Source organism: Hemibagrus wyckioides, linkage group LG17 (genome assembly GCF_019097595.1).
Source record: "Hemibagrus wyckioides isolate EC202008001 linkage group LG17, SWU_Hwy_1.0, whole genome shotgun sequence".
NCBI classification, from domain to species: domain Eukaryota; kingdom Metazoa; phylum Chordata; class Actinopteri; order Siluriformes; family Bagridae; genus Hemibagrus; species Hemibagrus wyckioides.
The window spans coordinates 480,689-496,724 of record NC_080726.1 but is presented as its reverse complement, the minus strand read 5'-3'; the positions used below and the strand labels follow the sequence as shown (position 1 = coordinate 496,724).

General features: G+C 44.2%; 1 protein-coding gene across 2 annotated transcripts in view; it reads right to left on the bottom strand.

The window, feature by feature from the left end:
• Positions 1-2,536: 2,536 nt before the first annotated feature.
• The window catches only part of LOC131368232 (caspase-8-like), a 29,109-nt gene continuing 15,609 nt past the window's right edge, over positions 2,537-16,036 (bottom strand). For both annotated transcript variants that reach the window (XM_058414230.1, XM_058414229.1), the window contains 5 exons: positions 6,061-6,344; positions 5,957-5,976; positions 5,634-5,739; positions 4,734-5,247; positions 2,537-3,216 (listed from right to left, as the gene is read on the bottom strand). In XM_058414230.1, the coding sequence (XP_058270213.1) occupies positions 3,072-3,216; positions 4,734-5,247; positions 5,634-5,739; positions 5,957-5,976; positions 6,061-6,340 (1,065 nt within the window). In that variant the 5' untranslated portion in view covers positions 6,341-6,344 and the 3' untranslated portion in view covers positions 2,537-3,071. The remainder of the gene's footprint in view (positions 3,217-4,733; positions 5,248-5,633; positions 5,740-5,956; positions 5,977-6,060; positions 6,345-16,036) is intronic.

Genomic DNA, 16,036 nt, shown 5'->3' with positions numbered 1-16,036 from the left:
GCAGTGGGCCTAAGACAGAACCTTGTGGAACACCGAACATAACCTTGGTATGCATGGAGAAGTCACCATCTAGATCTACAAACTGATAACGGTCAGTCAAATAAGACCTGAGCCAGGAGAGGGCTGTTCCTTTAACACCAACAACATGTTCTAGTCTATCAAGTAGAACAGTGTGGTCAATGGTGTCAAAAGCTGCACTAAGATCCAGTAACACCAGTAAGGAGACACAACCCTGATCAGAAGCCAGTAACAGGTCATTGACCACTTTAACCAGTGCTGTCTCTGTGCTATGATGAGGCCTAAATCCTGACTGATACATTTCATAAATGTTATTTCTATGCAGGTCTGAACATAACTGCTGTGCTACAGCCTTTTCTAGGATCTTGGAGATAAAGGGCAGGTTTGATATCGGTCTATAGTTAGACAGCTGACAGGGGTCGAGGTCTGGTTTTTTTAATCAAGGGTTTGATAACTGCTAGCTTAAAAGATTTAGGCACATAGCCAGTGCTTAGAGAAGAATTAATTATTTTTAGAAGGGGTTCAGTAGCTACTGGTAATATCTGTTTAAGGAAAGATGTGGGTAAAGGATCTAGGATGCAGGTAGAAGATTTTGAAGAAGAAATTAGTGAAATTAGATCAGGCTCTTGAAGTGGAGTGAAGCACTCTAAGCTCTGATCAGAAATAGTTATATTATCTAAAGAAGTATCTAACAATTAAGGTTTTAAATTAATAGTCTGAATTTTTTGCCTGATATTGTCAATTTTTTCATTGAAGAATTTCATGAAGTCATTGCTGCTAAATGTAGATGGTGTGCGCTTTTTGACGCCATTTATGTTCTAGTTTCCTAGCTGATTGTTTTAAAGCTCGTGTGTGGTCGTTGTACCAGGGTGCTGGTTTTTTCTCTTTAATTAATTTCCATTTAAGTGGAGCTACAGTGTCTAACAAGCAGCTCCAACAACCGCAGCTGATGCAACCGAACCCCGTGGCTGCCGCGCCCCATGCTGTGAGTTAGTGTGAATAGCTCCTCCGGAAACGTTTGACGGCTCTGCGGATCGCTGTCAGGGTTTTTTAAGGCAATGTGACAACTTCTTTGTGCATCAACCAGATGTATACCATGAGGAAGCTACAAATGTCACTTCTGTCGGGGAGAGCCTCAGGCTCTGCATCGGCGGTCTGGGACAGCGACCCACAGGTAAAAGCTTTTTTCACTTATTTCATGTGCATGCTTCTTCCGGAAGCTGATGGCGGAAGGCAACTATAATGTAGGAAATTGTGAACTATTGTTCATAAAGAAAGCACTGGAGGAATGGTGACACTGGCTTAAGGTGTCATGGCGTCCGTTTCTAGCGTTAACGGACCATCAAAACCTCGAATACCTATGCGGCACTAAGTGCCTGAATCCTAGACAAGCCCGATGGGCGTTGTTTTCACACGTTTTCAGTTCTCTGTTACTTATCGACCAGGAACGACCCCAGAATTAGTTTTGGTGGCCCTCATTGTCCCATAATGTGGAGGATTATGTCAGGGCATGTTCCATCCATGCCCAGTCCAAGTCGAGTCGCCTGCTTCCTACGGGGTTCCTGGAACAGCTACCCATACCTCAACGACCCGGGTCGCACATGGCGGTAGATTTCGTCACACCTTCCTAATTCTGAGGGCTACAACATGATCTTGGTGGCGATCACCGATTCTCCATTCTTGCACCTTAAGTATAGTTTAGTTTAATCTCTATGTTTAGTTCCATGTTTAGCTCTATGTCTGCGTCACCTGTACTTTGTTTTTGTTCTGTGTAGCACCTTTGGTCTAGGAGGAACGTTGTTTCATTTCAATGTGTACTGCATCAGCTATATATGGTTGAAGTGACAATAAAGGTTCTTTGACATTGGTGAACCATCTGATGTGACCACTGGATGACTGGGTCTATCGCAGCCAAGAAGTCTGGGAGAGTGCCCATGTATGACTACAGCGGGCCATATGCAGGCAGAGGATTTAGGCTGACCGCCGCAGGTGTCCTCATCCCATGTTCCAGATGGGACAACAAGTCTGGCTCTCCACATAGAATTAAAGTTAAAGCTCCATGTTTTGTTGGCCCTTTTCGCATTGTCCAGCAAATTAACCCAGTTTTACTGCCTCCAGCTCCCCCCATCGTATCTCCCCCACATTCCATGTATCCCTCCTCAAGCCAGCACATTCTCTCCCCAACAATGAGCCCACAATCAGTGAACCACCACTACCACTGGATATCGACGGGACCCAAGCCTATCTAGTACACACCCTCCTGAACTCCTGGTGCCATAGGAATTGACTTCAGTATCTGGTGGATTGGGAGGGTTATGATCCAGAAGAATGGTCGTGGGTCAATGCAGACAACATCTTGGACCCCACTCTGAGGATCCTACATCCTCTTCCTCGGGTGTTTCCTTACAGCTTTTCTGCTTCGAGGTTTTGTTCATTCTTATTGTCGAGTCCTGCAGCGTGTGACGCTTATTTGGAAAAAAAATTCTGGTGTCTGACGTATCACACAGAGGCATTTACATTTTATTCAGTTCAGTTTTATTTGTATAGCTGTTTTAACAATGGACAGTGTCACAAAGCAGCTTCACAGGAATATAGAAATTCAGAATAAAAACAGTTTAAAATGTGTTTATACCAAATGAAAATTCTCTAATTATCTGAGAAAAATCAGCTGTGCTGTGTTTTATTGTGTGTAGTGAGAATAATTAGCACTGACATTATGCTTCATCTATTAAATCCTGCAAATACAGAAAGGTGTTTGTTTCCTTCTCACGCTCTCGAGTGTGTAAATTTATGCAGAACTCTTACTGATGTTAAGCTTGATTTACACACAAATGTTGATATTAATGGCATTAATGAAGTACATATTAAACATTTAAGAAAGTTAAAGCAAGCCAAGTGCAGAAAGAAAGTCGCCCAGTGCAGATGAGCTGTAGGAAAAAATCAGATTTATTCTGAAACATTTATACTTCTAGCAGAATTGATTTATGTGAAATTTACACAGAACTTTACTAAAAGGTTCATCAGCTGTGAAGCAGTCATCATGTTGGAAGGTTCTACTGCGGCACACGGAACACCAGCTTCTTTCTCAGGGTGATCTTCTGCTCAGGCATTTGTTTGGCATCGTTTGCCCGGTGTTTTCCAGCTTTTTGACTGACTTCCTCATTGACCTTCAGAAGGATGGAGTAGACGTCTTCACCCCTGAGAAACAACAACAGACACAAAGATAGCTTAAGTGTGATTAGTTACTCTCACTACAGCACACAACATGACGGGTTTTAATCAGCCTGGTCTCAGCTCATTAGCACAGTATTGTCTGTCAGGTGATGGTAAACGTTCAGCCATGGAGAGAACACCACTGCGGTTATTAAGAGCAGAGCTTCTTCTCCTGCTGAAGTGGAGATTTACTTCATATTTCAGGAAGTGATTCAAACTGAAAGGAAGCTGCTGGATGTGAGAAGTGTTAAAGCAACAGCCCAGGAATTAGCCTCAGTGTGACATGTGTGTGTTCACTTTAAAAGCAGATGTGTATTATTTGTGGTTACAGTCTGATCAGAGGAAACTCTAGGAACTGTGTAATAAATCAGATGAAGCTGCTTATAAGTTCAGAATGAAACAATAAGATACACTATATTGCCAAAAGTTTTGGGACATTTACCTTTACATACACATGAACTTTAATGACATCCCATGGTTGATTTGTAGGATTTTTTATGGAACTGTCTTTACAGCTATAACAGCTTCAACTCTTCTGGGAAGGCTTTCCACAAGGTTTAGGAGTGTGTTTATGGGAATTTTTGACCGTTCCTCTAGAAGCACATTTGTGAGGTCAGGCACTGATGTTGGACGAGAAGGTCTGGCTCACAGTCTCCACTCTAATTCATCACAAAGGTGTTCTATGGGGTTGAGGTCAGGACTCTGTGCAGGACAGTCAAGTTCATCCACACCAAACTCACTCATCCATGTCTTTATGGACCTTGCTTTGGTCACTGGTGTGCAGTCATGTTGGAACAGGAAGGGGTCATCCCCAAACTGTTCCCACAAAGAGCATGAAATTGTCCAAAATGTCTTGGTATGAAGCTGAAGCATTAAGAGTTCCTTTCACTGGAACTAAGGGGCGGAGCCCAACCCCTGAAACACAACCTCACACCATAATCCCCCCTCCACCGAACTGGACACTTGGCACACTGTGGTCAGGTAAGTACCGTTCTCCTGACAACCTCCAAACCCAGACCCGCCATCAGATTGCCAGACAGAGAAGCGTGATTGGTCACTCCAGAGAACATGTCTCCACTGCTCTAGAGTCCAGTGGCGGTCAGCTTTACACCACTGCATCCGATGCTTTGCATTGCACTTGGTGATGTAAGGCTCGGATGCAGCTCCTCGGCCATGAAAACCCGTTCCATGAAGCTCTCTACACACTGATCTTGAGCTAATCTGAAGGTCACATGAAGTTTGGAGGTTTGTAGCCATTGACTCTGCAGAAAGTCGGCGACTTCTGCGCACTGTGCTCCTCAGCGTGCGCCGACCCCGATCTGTGATTTTACATGGACTACAACTGTGGTCATGGAAGTGATTGGAACACCTGAATTCAATGATTTGTAGGGGTGTCCCAAAACTCCGAAAGATCAGAATATTGATTTACGTTTCATGATTTTATTTCTACACCCTATATAACATTCTTACTTTACTCAGAATTCCTTTGATTCAGTACTTACTTCTGACAGTAAATTTTCAACTGCTCGCACAAACACTGGATGAACCAGGAACCAGAACGCTCCCTGAAGGAGAGGTAGCCCTTAACAGTGGACCGAGCCACCAGGAAGTCAGCCTCAGCTGGAATGGTGATCTGCACAGCATCAGCTGCTAATTCTTCTTCTTCTTTCTCCTCTCCTGCTTTCTCTTCCATTTGGCTATCAGACTGGACTTTAACGAGCTGATGGTACACCTCTCCACGGCAGGCTTGGATGAAGAACACTTTGGGCTTATTGACGAGACTCGGGCAGAAGGCTCCGTTAAATGGGTTGTAGATGTCAGATCCTTGGACAATCACTTCATCTGTTCCATAAACCCCTTCAGCAGAGCCGTGGCTGAGGATACAGCAGACGAAGCAGTCACCTTCGTGATTGTGTTTGCTGTATGTCCTGAAGATGTCCTTCATCTGTTCCGCGTTTTGGTCCCTGTGCACCTTCACAGAGAAGCCCAGCCATTCGAACACCTTTATAAGAGCCTCTGATGGATAAACACAAGTAGAGAAATGTTAGGGTCAGGATTTTTTGGTCAGAGCTGCTGCTCAAAGGACTCTCAGTCAGGGGCTGATGGACATTTCCCCATCTGACCACCACAGTCCAAGTCAGTTTATTCTGTGTTGTTTTTTGGTATTTTTGTGTGTACAGGGGGTGTCTCCTGCAAGGTCTCCTTCATACTGTGATGAGAGAATAAACTGATGGACTGAATGGATCCAGAGTATTTACAGCACTTCAGTATTAGATAAACACAAACAAACACAAGAGCAAATGTTTCTGAATGAATTTTACATTAATCAGTGAAGTGAACTGCATTTATGAAGTTTATATTATTGAAGTTTATAAAGACATAAATCTAATAAAACCACACACCTTCGTCCTTATCAGATCCTGAACGGTTTCCCATTTTAATAAAGTTCCTGTTGTTGATGATCAGACACACACCACGAGGCATGCTGGACATTTTATACTCTCCAATCTGAAAAGACATTTTAATGACATATCTGTAACTGGTTTTAGTATAATATTCTAAAAGTGCACAATGTGGCAGTAGGTTCATTTTATTTTTACTCTTTAGCCCTTAGCTCTGTGTTGTTGTATGTAGCTCTGTGTCTGTATGTGGCACCAGGTCCTACAAAAGTAATTCCTACAGGACTAAAAATAAACACAGTATGAAGTAACTGTATTATAATCACCTCTTCAGGAACTGGACTTTCTGAAAATAGAAAAACACAAAAACAGACTCATCACCAAAAGTCTCCATAACACAGATAAATCAGTAAGTTTGATGTACATTTACCTGAAACAGGTGTGAAGAGCTTCTTCAGCTGAGGGAAAATCTCCTGAAACTCGTCTTTCTCCAGCAGCTTGAGGAATTTACGGCACGTCTCATCACCCTTGTTGGTCAGGTTATCCAGAAGGTTAATGATGATCTTCTCTTCTGTGTGGTTGGGCTGGTTAAGGTTGTTGTAGTCACGCTTGGTGATGATGTTGTCGTTCTGGACGTACTGCAAACAGATGCTGGCATCGCCAGACAGTGTCTCGATGAGAAAGACCTTGTTCTTACGCAGACTCTCCATGACGCTAAGACAGAGATTAGAATAAAAAATTCATGGCATGAATTTCTCATAAAGAGATCTGTCAGAGAAACACAGCTGCAGCTACTTAGGAGCCTCAGTGTGTGGAGCTTTACAGCTTGATTTCATTGGAACTAAGAGTCCACACTCTGTTCCAGCACGACAACGTCTCCTCAGAAGAGTGGAGATTATTACAACAGCAAACAAAGGAGAAACATCTCCATATTAATGTCCAGGAGCTTGAAATGCCATGTTCATTGCACATACACATATTTACACCTCACAGATGGACAAGAAAGCCTTCCAGAATATGATCAACTTGGCAAGTAAAATCATCGGCCACTCTCTGCCTTCTTTAAAGGAACTGAACATAGCACGCTGCCTTAAAAGGGCAGAAAACATCCTAAAGGACCTTTCTCACACTGGACATCATTTATATCAACTGCTACCCTCTGGGAAATGATTCAGGTCCCTCACTTCACAAACCTATAGACTTCCTAAATGCTGCTTGTGAACACACACAATCTGATCCAGTATTTTTATACACTTTTGATAGATACTGACCACTGCAGACCGGGAACACCCCACAAGAGCTGCAGTTTTGGAGATGCTCTGATGCAGTGGTCTAGCCATCACAATTTCAAACTCAAAGCTCAAATCCTTACGCTTGTCCAATTTTCCTGCTTCTAACATCAACTTTGAGGACAAAATGTTCACTTGCTGCCTAATATATCCCACCCACTAACAGGTGCCATGATGAGGAGATCATCTTCACCTCTCACTGCTCACAATATTATACCTGATTTGTGTATATAAATATTATTTACATACATATTTACACCATATACATAATTATAATAATCAACATAGTCATCGCTATCTACTCTGATTTCACTCTACTCAGTAGAGTGACAATAAAATAAACAGACCGCAGCGTTTCATCACCACTTATTTTAAGCTCCGGGCGCCTGCACTATTGATTCTGAAGGCCTTAAGGCCGGGCGACACATGATGTCATCCACTGTCTGAAATATGATTGGATAAATACTCTGATCATAAATATACACTACTGGAAGCAGCGCAACCGAGAGAAAAGCTATGAAATGTAGAGAATAGACTACTGGGAATAATTTAATACACATTCATGGAAAAATATATTAAATATATTAAAATGCAAGTCAGTGATTCAGATCACTGCTGTTTAGGCCAGCAGAGAAGGACTTACTGACCCTGACGGTCCACCACTGTCTTAATGTTATTATTAACCTTTCTATCTTAATCTTTTCATGTTCACTACTGATCATAGAAGTTCTAATACACTACTCACAAAAAGTTAAGGATATTTGGCTTTTGGGTGAAATTTATGAAAAATGTAAAAAGTTCACACTACAATCTAGCCATGGGGTCACAGTCCAGTGACCTCTGTACCCGTCCCAAGCCTGGATAAATAGAGAGGGTTGTGTCAGGAAGGGCATCCGGCGTAAAACATCAGCAAATTTAACCACGCGAATCGTCAGTACTCTGAATTTTATACCGGATCGGTCGAAGCCCGGGTTAACAACGACCGCCATCGGTGCCGTTGACCTACAGGGCGCTGGTGGAAATTGGGCTACTGTTGGTGGAAGAAGTAGAGGAGGGAGGAGAGTGTGCAGACAGAGAGAGAAGAGGAAAGGTAAGAGTGTAGGACTGAGAATAGGAACTCTCAGAATAGGAACGGAGCTGGCTGATATGATGGAGAGAAGGAAGGTGGATATACTGTGTGTACAGGAGACCAGGGGGAAGGGGAGCAAGGCTCGTAGTATAGGAGCAGGATTCAAGCTGTTTTATTATGGGGTGGATAGTAAGAGAAATGGGGTAGGTGTGGTCCTGAAGGAGGAGTTTGTGAGGAATGTTCTGGAGGTGATGAGAGTGTCAGACAGGGTGATGAGTCTGAAGTTAGAGGATGAAGGGGTGATGTTGAATGTTGTCAGTGGTTATGCCCCACAGGTAGGTTGTGAGTTAGAGGAGAAAGAGAGATTCTGGAGAGAATTAGATGAGGTGATAGAGAGTATTCCCACGGGGGAGAGAGTGGTGATAGGAGCAGATTTTAATGGACATGTTGGTGAGGGGAACACAGGTGATGAGGAGGTGATGGGCAAGTTTGGAGTTAAGGAAAGGAACCTTGAAGGGCAGATGGTAGTGGACTTTGCTAAGAGGATGGACATGGCTGTGGTTAACACTTATTTTCAGAAGAGGGAGGAGCATAGAGTGACTTACAAGAGTGGAGGTAGGAGCACACAGGTAGACCACATCCTATGTAGAAGAGGCAATCTGAAAGAGATTAGTGACTGTAAAGTGGTAGTGGGAGAGAGTGTAGCCAGACAGCATAGGATGGTGGTGTGTAGGATGAATCTGATGGTCTGTAAGCAGAGGTCAAAGATACAGATGGAGAAGAAAACCAAGTGGTGGAAGCTGAATAAGGAGGAATGTTGTGAGGAATTTAGACAGAAGTCGAGGCAGGCTCTGGGTGGTCAGGTAGTGCTGCCAGATGACTGGGAAACTACAGCAGAAGTGATCAGGGAGACAGGAAGGAAGGTGCTGGGTGTGTCATCTGGAAGGAAGAAAGAAGATAAGGAGACTTGGTGGTGGAATGAGGAAGTTCAGGATAGTATTCAGAGGAAGAGGTTAGCCAAGAAGAAGTGGGACATGGACAGGACTGAAGAGAATAGACAGGAATACAAGCAGTTACAGCGCAGAGTGAAGAGGGAGGGGTCTAAGGCCAAGCAGAAGGTGTATGATGAGTTGTACACTAGGTTAGACACTAGAGAAGGAGAGAAGGACTTGTACAGGTTAGATAGGCAGAGGGATCGAGATGGGAAGGATGTGCAGCAAGTTAGAGTTATTAAGGATAGAGATGGAAAGGTGCTCACAAGTGAGGAGAGTGTACAGAGGAGATGGAAGGAGTACTTTGAAGAGCTGATGAATGAGGAAAATGAGAGGAAAAAAAGAGTAGAAGGGGTGAACTCTGTGGAACAGGAAGTAGATAAGATTAGAAAGGATGAAGTCAGGAAGTCTTTGAAGAGGATGAAATGTGGAAAGGCAGTTGGTCCTGACGACATCCCGGTGGAGGTCTGGAAGTGTCTAGGAGAGGCGGGAGTGGAATTTTTAACTAGTCTGTTTAACAGGGTTTTAGAGAGTGAGAAGATGCCTGAGGAATGGAGAAGAAGTGTATTAGTGCCGATCTTTAAGAATAAGGGTGATGTGCAGAGTTGCAGCAACTATAGGGGGATAAAGTTGATGAGCCACACAATGAAGCTCTGGGAAAGAGTAGTGGAAGCTAGGTTAAGGAAGGTAGTGGAAATTTGTGAGCTGCAGTATGGCTTCATGCCCAGAAAGAGCACAACAGATGCAATTTTTGCCCTGAGAATGTTGATGGAGAAGTATAGGGATGGTCAGAGAGAGCTGCACTGTGTGTTTGTAGACTTGGAGAAAGCGTATGACAGGGTGCCAAGAGAAGAGCTGTGGTACTGTATGAGGAAGTCAGGAGTAGCAGAGAAGTATGTCAGAGTGGTGCAGGACATGTATGAGAGGAGCAGGACAGTGGTGAGGTGTGCTGTAGGTCAGACAGAGGAGTTCAGAGTGGAGGTGGGACTGCATCAGGGATCGGCTCTGAGCCCCTTCCTGTTTGCTATGGTGATGGACCAGTTGTCAGAGGAGGTCAGACAGGAGTCTCCTTGGACAATGATGTTTGCAGATGACATCGTGATCTGTAGTGAGAGCAGGGAGCAGGTGGAGGAAAACCTGGAGAGGTGGAGGTTTGTGCTGGAGAGAAGAGGAATGGAAGTCAGTGGTAGTAAGACTGAGTACATGTGTGTGAATGACAGGGAGGGAAGTGGAACAGTAAGATTACAGGGTGAAGAGGTGAAGAAGGTACAGGAGTTTAAGTACTTGGGGTCAACAGTCCAGAGTAATGGAAAGTGTGGGAAAGAGGTAAAGAAGCGAGTGCAGGCAATTTGGAATGGGTGGAGAAAGGTGTCTGGGGGAAGGTGATACAGGACAGTGGTGAGACCGGCCATGCTGTATGGTTTAGAGGCAGTGTCACTGAGACAGAGTCAGGAGTCAGAGCTGGAGGTAGCAGAGCTGAAGATGTTGAGGTTCTCTTTGGGAGAGACACGGTTGGACAGGATTAGGAACGAGTACATCAGAGGGACAGCTCATGTTGGACGTTTGGGGGACAAAGTTAGAGAGGCCAGGTTAAGATGGTTTGGACATGTCCAGAGGAGGGAGAGTGAGGATATTGGTAGGAGAATGTTGGACATGGAGCTGCCAGGCAGGAGGAAAAGAGGAAGGCCAAAGAGGAGGAATATGGATGTAATAAATGAGGATATGAAGCTAGTGGGTGTAAGTGTTGAGGATGCAGAAGATGGGGATAGGTGGAGAGAGATGATTCACTGTGGAGACCCCTGAAGGGAAAAGCAGAAAGAAGAAGAAGAAGTAAAAAGTTCACACTACAGTGATATTATGTCATGAAAGTAGGGCATTTAAGTAGAAGCTGCAGTGGTGATTTCCTCATCTCAAACAATTTATTGAACAAAAGCCAACAACAGTGGTGGGTATACCACAACAAAAAATCTCAATGCCTCAATAATTTATCATGTGCCCTTGACCATCAATTACAGCTTGACCACGACGTCTCATGCTGTTCATGAGTCGACTTATGCTGAGGCATGGCATTCCACTCTTCTTGAAGGGTGGCCCTCATTAAAAACAGATTGTTCATAATTGTACGACCTGGTATACAGTATGTCTGTTCACTTTTCAAAACCTGGTTCAAGCATGTTTCAAGATTCAAGATTCAAGAAGCTTTATTGTCATTTCCCCCACATATAGCTGACACAATACAGAGTGAAATGAAACAACGTTTCTCCAGGACCTGGTGCTACAGAAACATACAACATTGATTTCAACACAAAACACCACCACAGAGCTAGGACAGAAGTTTGTCTTAGCCACGTAAAGTGCACAGTGTGCAGCTAGGTGCAAACAGAGCATAGACAAGACAAAAGACAAGAAATACAAGAAAGACAACACAAAGAACACAGGACACTTAGCGCCGAAAAAGAAAGAAAAGAACATGTGTGATGGAATGTAAGTGAAATAAAATAAGATAAAGTGAAATGATGTAAAAAAGTATTGTGCAAAAATATTGTGCAAAAATACACAGCAGCGGTTGAGGTAGTGCAAATAGAATAAACATAAATATAACTATAGCAGCGGATGACAGGTAGAGGTAGTGCAGTAAGTAATGAACAATATAAATTATGTGTGTGTGTGTGTGTGTGTGTGTCCACACAGTCGAGAGAGAGTGTGTGTATCTGTGTGTGAGAGAGACAGAGAGTTGATATAGTTCAGTTCAGTCCTGAGTGAGAGTGTGTGTGTGTGTGTGTGTGTGTGTGAGAGTGTAGAACAGTTCAGTCCTGGGTGTTGAGGAGCCTGATGGCTTGAGGAAAGAAACTGTTACACAGTCTGGTTGTGAGGCCCGAATGCTCCGGTACCTCTTTCCAGATGGCAGGAGGGTGAAGAGTGTGTGTGAGGGGTGTGTGGGGTGTGTAAGAGTGTGTGTGAGGGGTGTGTGGGGTGTGTAAGAGTGTGTGTGAGGGGTGTGTGGGGTGTGTAAGAGTGTGTGTGAGGGGTGTGTGGGGTGTGTAAGAGTGTGTGTGAGGGGTGTGTGGGGTGTGTAAGAGTGTGTGTGAGGGGTGTGTGGGGTGTGTAAGAGTGTGTGTGAGGGGTGTGTGGGGTGTGTAAGAGTGTGTGTGAGGGGTGTGTGGGGTGTGTAAGAGTGTGTGTGAGGGGTGTGTGGGGTGTGTAAGAGTGTGTGTGAGGGGTGTGTGGGGTGTGTAAGAGTGTGTGTGAGGGGTGTGTGGGGTGTGTGAGGTGTGTGTGAGGGGTGTGTGTCTGTCCTCACTGTCCCCTGAAGGGTCTTGTGATCTGAGACGGTCCAGTTCCCAAACCAGGCAGTGATGCAGCTGCTCAGGACGCTCTCCATGGTCCCTCTGTAGAACACAGTCAGGATGGGGGAGGGAGATGGGCTTTCCTCAGCCTCCTCAGGAAGTAGAGGTGCTGCTGGGCTTTCTTGGTGATGGAGCTGGTGTTGAGTGACCAGGTGAAGTTCTCCGCCAGATGGACACCAAGGAATTTGGTGCTCTTGACGATCTCCATGATGGACCCATTGATGTTCAGTGGAGAATGGTCACTCTGTGCTCTCCTGAAGTCAACAACCATCTCTTTGGTCTTGTCGACGTTCAGGGAGAGGTTGTTGGCTCTACACCAGGCTGTTAGATGTTGCACCTCCTCTCTGTATGCTGACTCGTCGTTCTTACTGATGAGATCCACCACGGTCGTGTCATCGGAGAACTTGATGATGTAATTGGAGCTGTGCATTGCTGCACAGTCGTGAGTCAGCAGAGTGACCAGCAGTGGACTGAGCACACAGCCCTGAGGAGCTCCAGTGCTCAGTGTGGTGGTGCTGGAGATACTGTTCTGATCCGGTCTCCCAGTCAGGAAATCCAGGATCCAGTTGCAGAGAGAGGTGTTCAGGCCCAGGAGACTCAGCTTCTCAATCAGCTGCTGAGGGATGATTGTGTTGAATACTGAACTAAAATCTATGAACAGCATTCGAACGTAGGAGTCTTTACAGTCCAGGTGTGTGAGGGCCAGATGGAGGATTGTGGTGATGGCGTCGTCCGTGGAACGGTTAGGACGATACGCAAACTGCAAGGGGTCCAGCAGGGGTGGTAGCTGTGACTTGATGTGCCTCATGACGAGCCTCTCGAAGCATTTCATCACGATTGGTGTGAGTGCGACGGGACGGTAGTCATTGAGTCTGTTAGCTAAACATTTAGAAATAATTTTGTAGTCTGTACACATTAGTGATACAGGGCGCCAGTTCTTCAGCAACCCCAATCCCCTCCATTCTTTGGTAAAAGCGACAGCACAGCCCGCTGCCAGCTATTGGGTAATTTACCCTTCTCGAAGCTTTCACAGATAACATCATACAAATCTTTTCCTAAAACACCCCAAAATTCTTTGTAAAATTCGGCTGGTAGACCATCGAGTCCCGGTGCTCGCCCTGTTGAAAGCTGCTGGACTGCCTCCAACAGTGCATCAAAGTTTATTCTCGACTCCAGCATATTTCTGTCCTCTTGTTTTAGTTTAGGAAGTTCCTTTAGAAGCTGAGCCATACTCTCAGGCTCACATTTAGTCCTTCCAAACAGTTCTTCATAAAAGTTGGTAGCCATCCTTCTCATTTCCCCAGGATCCGAAGTTATGGTACCCTCTTCTCGACGAAGGTGAACTATACGCTTTTGTTGTGCCGTTTTATGCTCAAGATTAAAAAAGTAGGCGGTTGGAGCATCCATTTCTTTTACAGAAAATATTCTGGCTCTTATTAAAGCACCTTTTACACGTTCCTCTAAAAGAGCCTTCAGTTCCAGCTTCTTCACCTTTAAGTCCATGTTTACACCCCCAGCATTACATTCAATTAAATGTTCTAGTTTGCTGTTTTAGTTGTCCTTTTCCAGCTGTGTTATGTTCTTTTTTTAAAACTCCAGTGGTATTAAGGTATATAAGGACCCTAATATTGGTTTTACCCACTTCCCACCACTCTGACAGACTCTCAAACCCCAAATTTCCCAGAACCTACAGAATTTTTCACAGAAGGACTTGTCTTGTAGTAACTTGGTGTTAAAATGCCAGTAATATTTTGGACATGGTGGTTTTGAGACATTAAAATCTATAGTGACCATTTGATGGTCAGAAAACCTGTTGGGGACTATGGCTGCATTAACTACCCTGTTGTTTTCTAATTTATTTAGATATATTCTATCCAGTCTTGCACCTGCAATCCTGGAATCCACTATTTTTACCCATGTATAATGCTTAGCTGTTTTATTTCTATTCCTCCACACATCCAATAAATCAGTTTCTTTTATGATATTGAGAAGAATGCTGCTGGTGTGTGGTTGTGGCTCCTCTCCATTTCTGTCTAAATGAGAAAGAAGTGTGCAGTTCCAGTCTCCTCCCATTATCACACAAACATCATCTTCCCTGTACTGTCTTAATGCATTTTTTAACCTTTTAAAAGTCTCTGCCCGCTCTATACAGTTATTGGGTGCATAAGCATTAATAAACACAAAGCTAACCTCCTTAATTTCTGCTTTTATAACTAAAATTCTACTCTTTTCTACTTCAACATTGGATAATTTTAGATCTAACTTTTTTGAGAAGAAGACAGCTACTCCTGCACTTAAGTTTGTTCTATGACTAAGAATGCATTCCCCTTCCCACCATCTCTTCCAGTCTACCTCATCATCCTCATCAGTGTGTGTTTCCTGTAAGAATATTACATTTACTCCCTTTAAGGTAATAAATTCTTTGATCAGTGCTCTTTTCCTCATATCCCGTCCCCCATTTATATTTAGCGAGCCCACCCTTATAATGTCCATAAAAAGGGTTTGAAAAAGGGGAAAAAGAGACAGAAAGAAAAGCGAGGATAGGAAAGACACCCTGAATGATCCAGGTTTCATTCGACCTGTTTACTAAATTTTCGTCTGATTGGGGTTTTCCCCCTCCTTAACTTGGTTAAGATCTTTTTTAAGTGAAATCTTTTTCGTTGGCTCAGTCTGTCCTCTCCAACCCTCCACTGCCAGTACAGAACTGAGTTTTCAAACTGTTTTACATCCTCAAAAAAGCTTCACACATCAACTGCCTTACCAAATGTCTTGTCCAGAAACTCATTGATCTCTTCTAATGAATACACCTGATCACCTACGTGAGAGATGTCAGATAAATCCGAGAAATCTGACAATGCACCATCATCATCATCATCATCATCCATTGGGTCTCCTTGTTGATTCGTCAATCCCATATCTGCTTTTCCTTCATGGTTAACTACAGGAACAGGGTCTGAGCCTGCAGCCTCTACACTGTTCTCACCTGCAGACCCTAACCCCTTCACCCCTGGCACCTGCACCTCAGAATTTATACCATCACACACACCATCTGCAGCTGAAACCTCCTCAGCTACACACACTTTTTCCATCTCAGTAACCTTGATTCCATCATTTACATTTAAAGAGAGAGAGAGAGAAAACTAGAGAGAGTGAGAGAGAGAGAACTAGAGAGGAGAGAGAGAGAGAGAACTAGAGAGAGAGAGAGAGAGAGAGAGAGAGAGAGAGAGAACTAGAGAGAGAGTGAGAGAGAGAACTAGAGAGGAGAGAGAGAGAGAGAGAGAGAGAGAGAGAGAGAGAGAGAGGAGAGGAGAGAAGAAGTTAGAGAGAGAGGAGAGGAGAGAGAAAATAGAGAGAGAGAGAGGGAGAGAGAGGAGACAGAGAGAGAGAGAGAGAACTAGAGAGCGGAGAGAGAGAGAGAGAGAGAGATAGAGAGAGAGAGAGAGAGAACTAGAGAGAGAGAGAGAGAGAGAGAGAGAGAGAGAGTGAGAGAGAACTAGAGAAGTGAGAGAGAGAGAGAGAGAGAGAGAGAGAGAGAGAGAGTGAGAGAGAGAGAGAGAGAGAGAGTGAGAGAGAACTAGAGAGAGAAGGAAAGAGTGTGTGTGTGTGAGAGAGAGAGAGAGAGAGAGAGAGAGAGAGAGAGAGAGAACTAGAGAGGTGAGAGAGAGAGAGAACTAGAGTGGAAAGAGAGAGAGAGAGAGAGAGAGAGAGA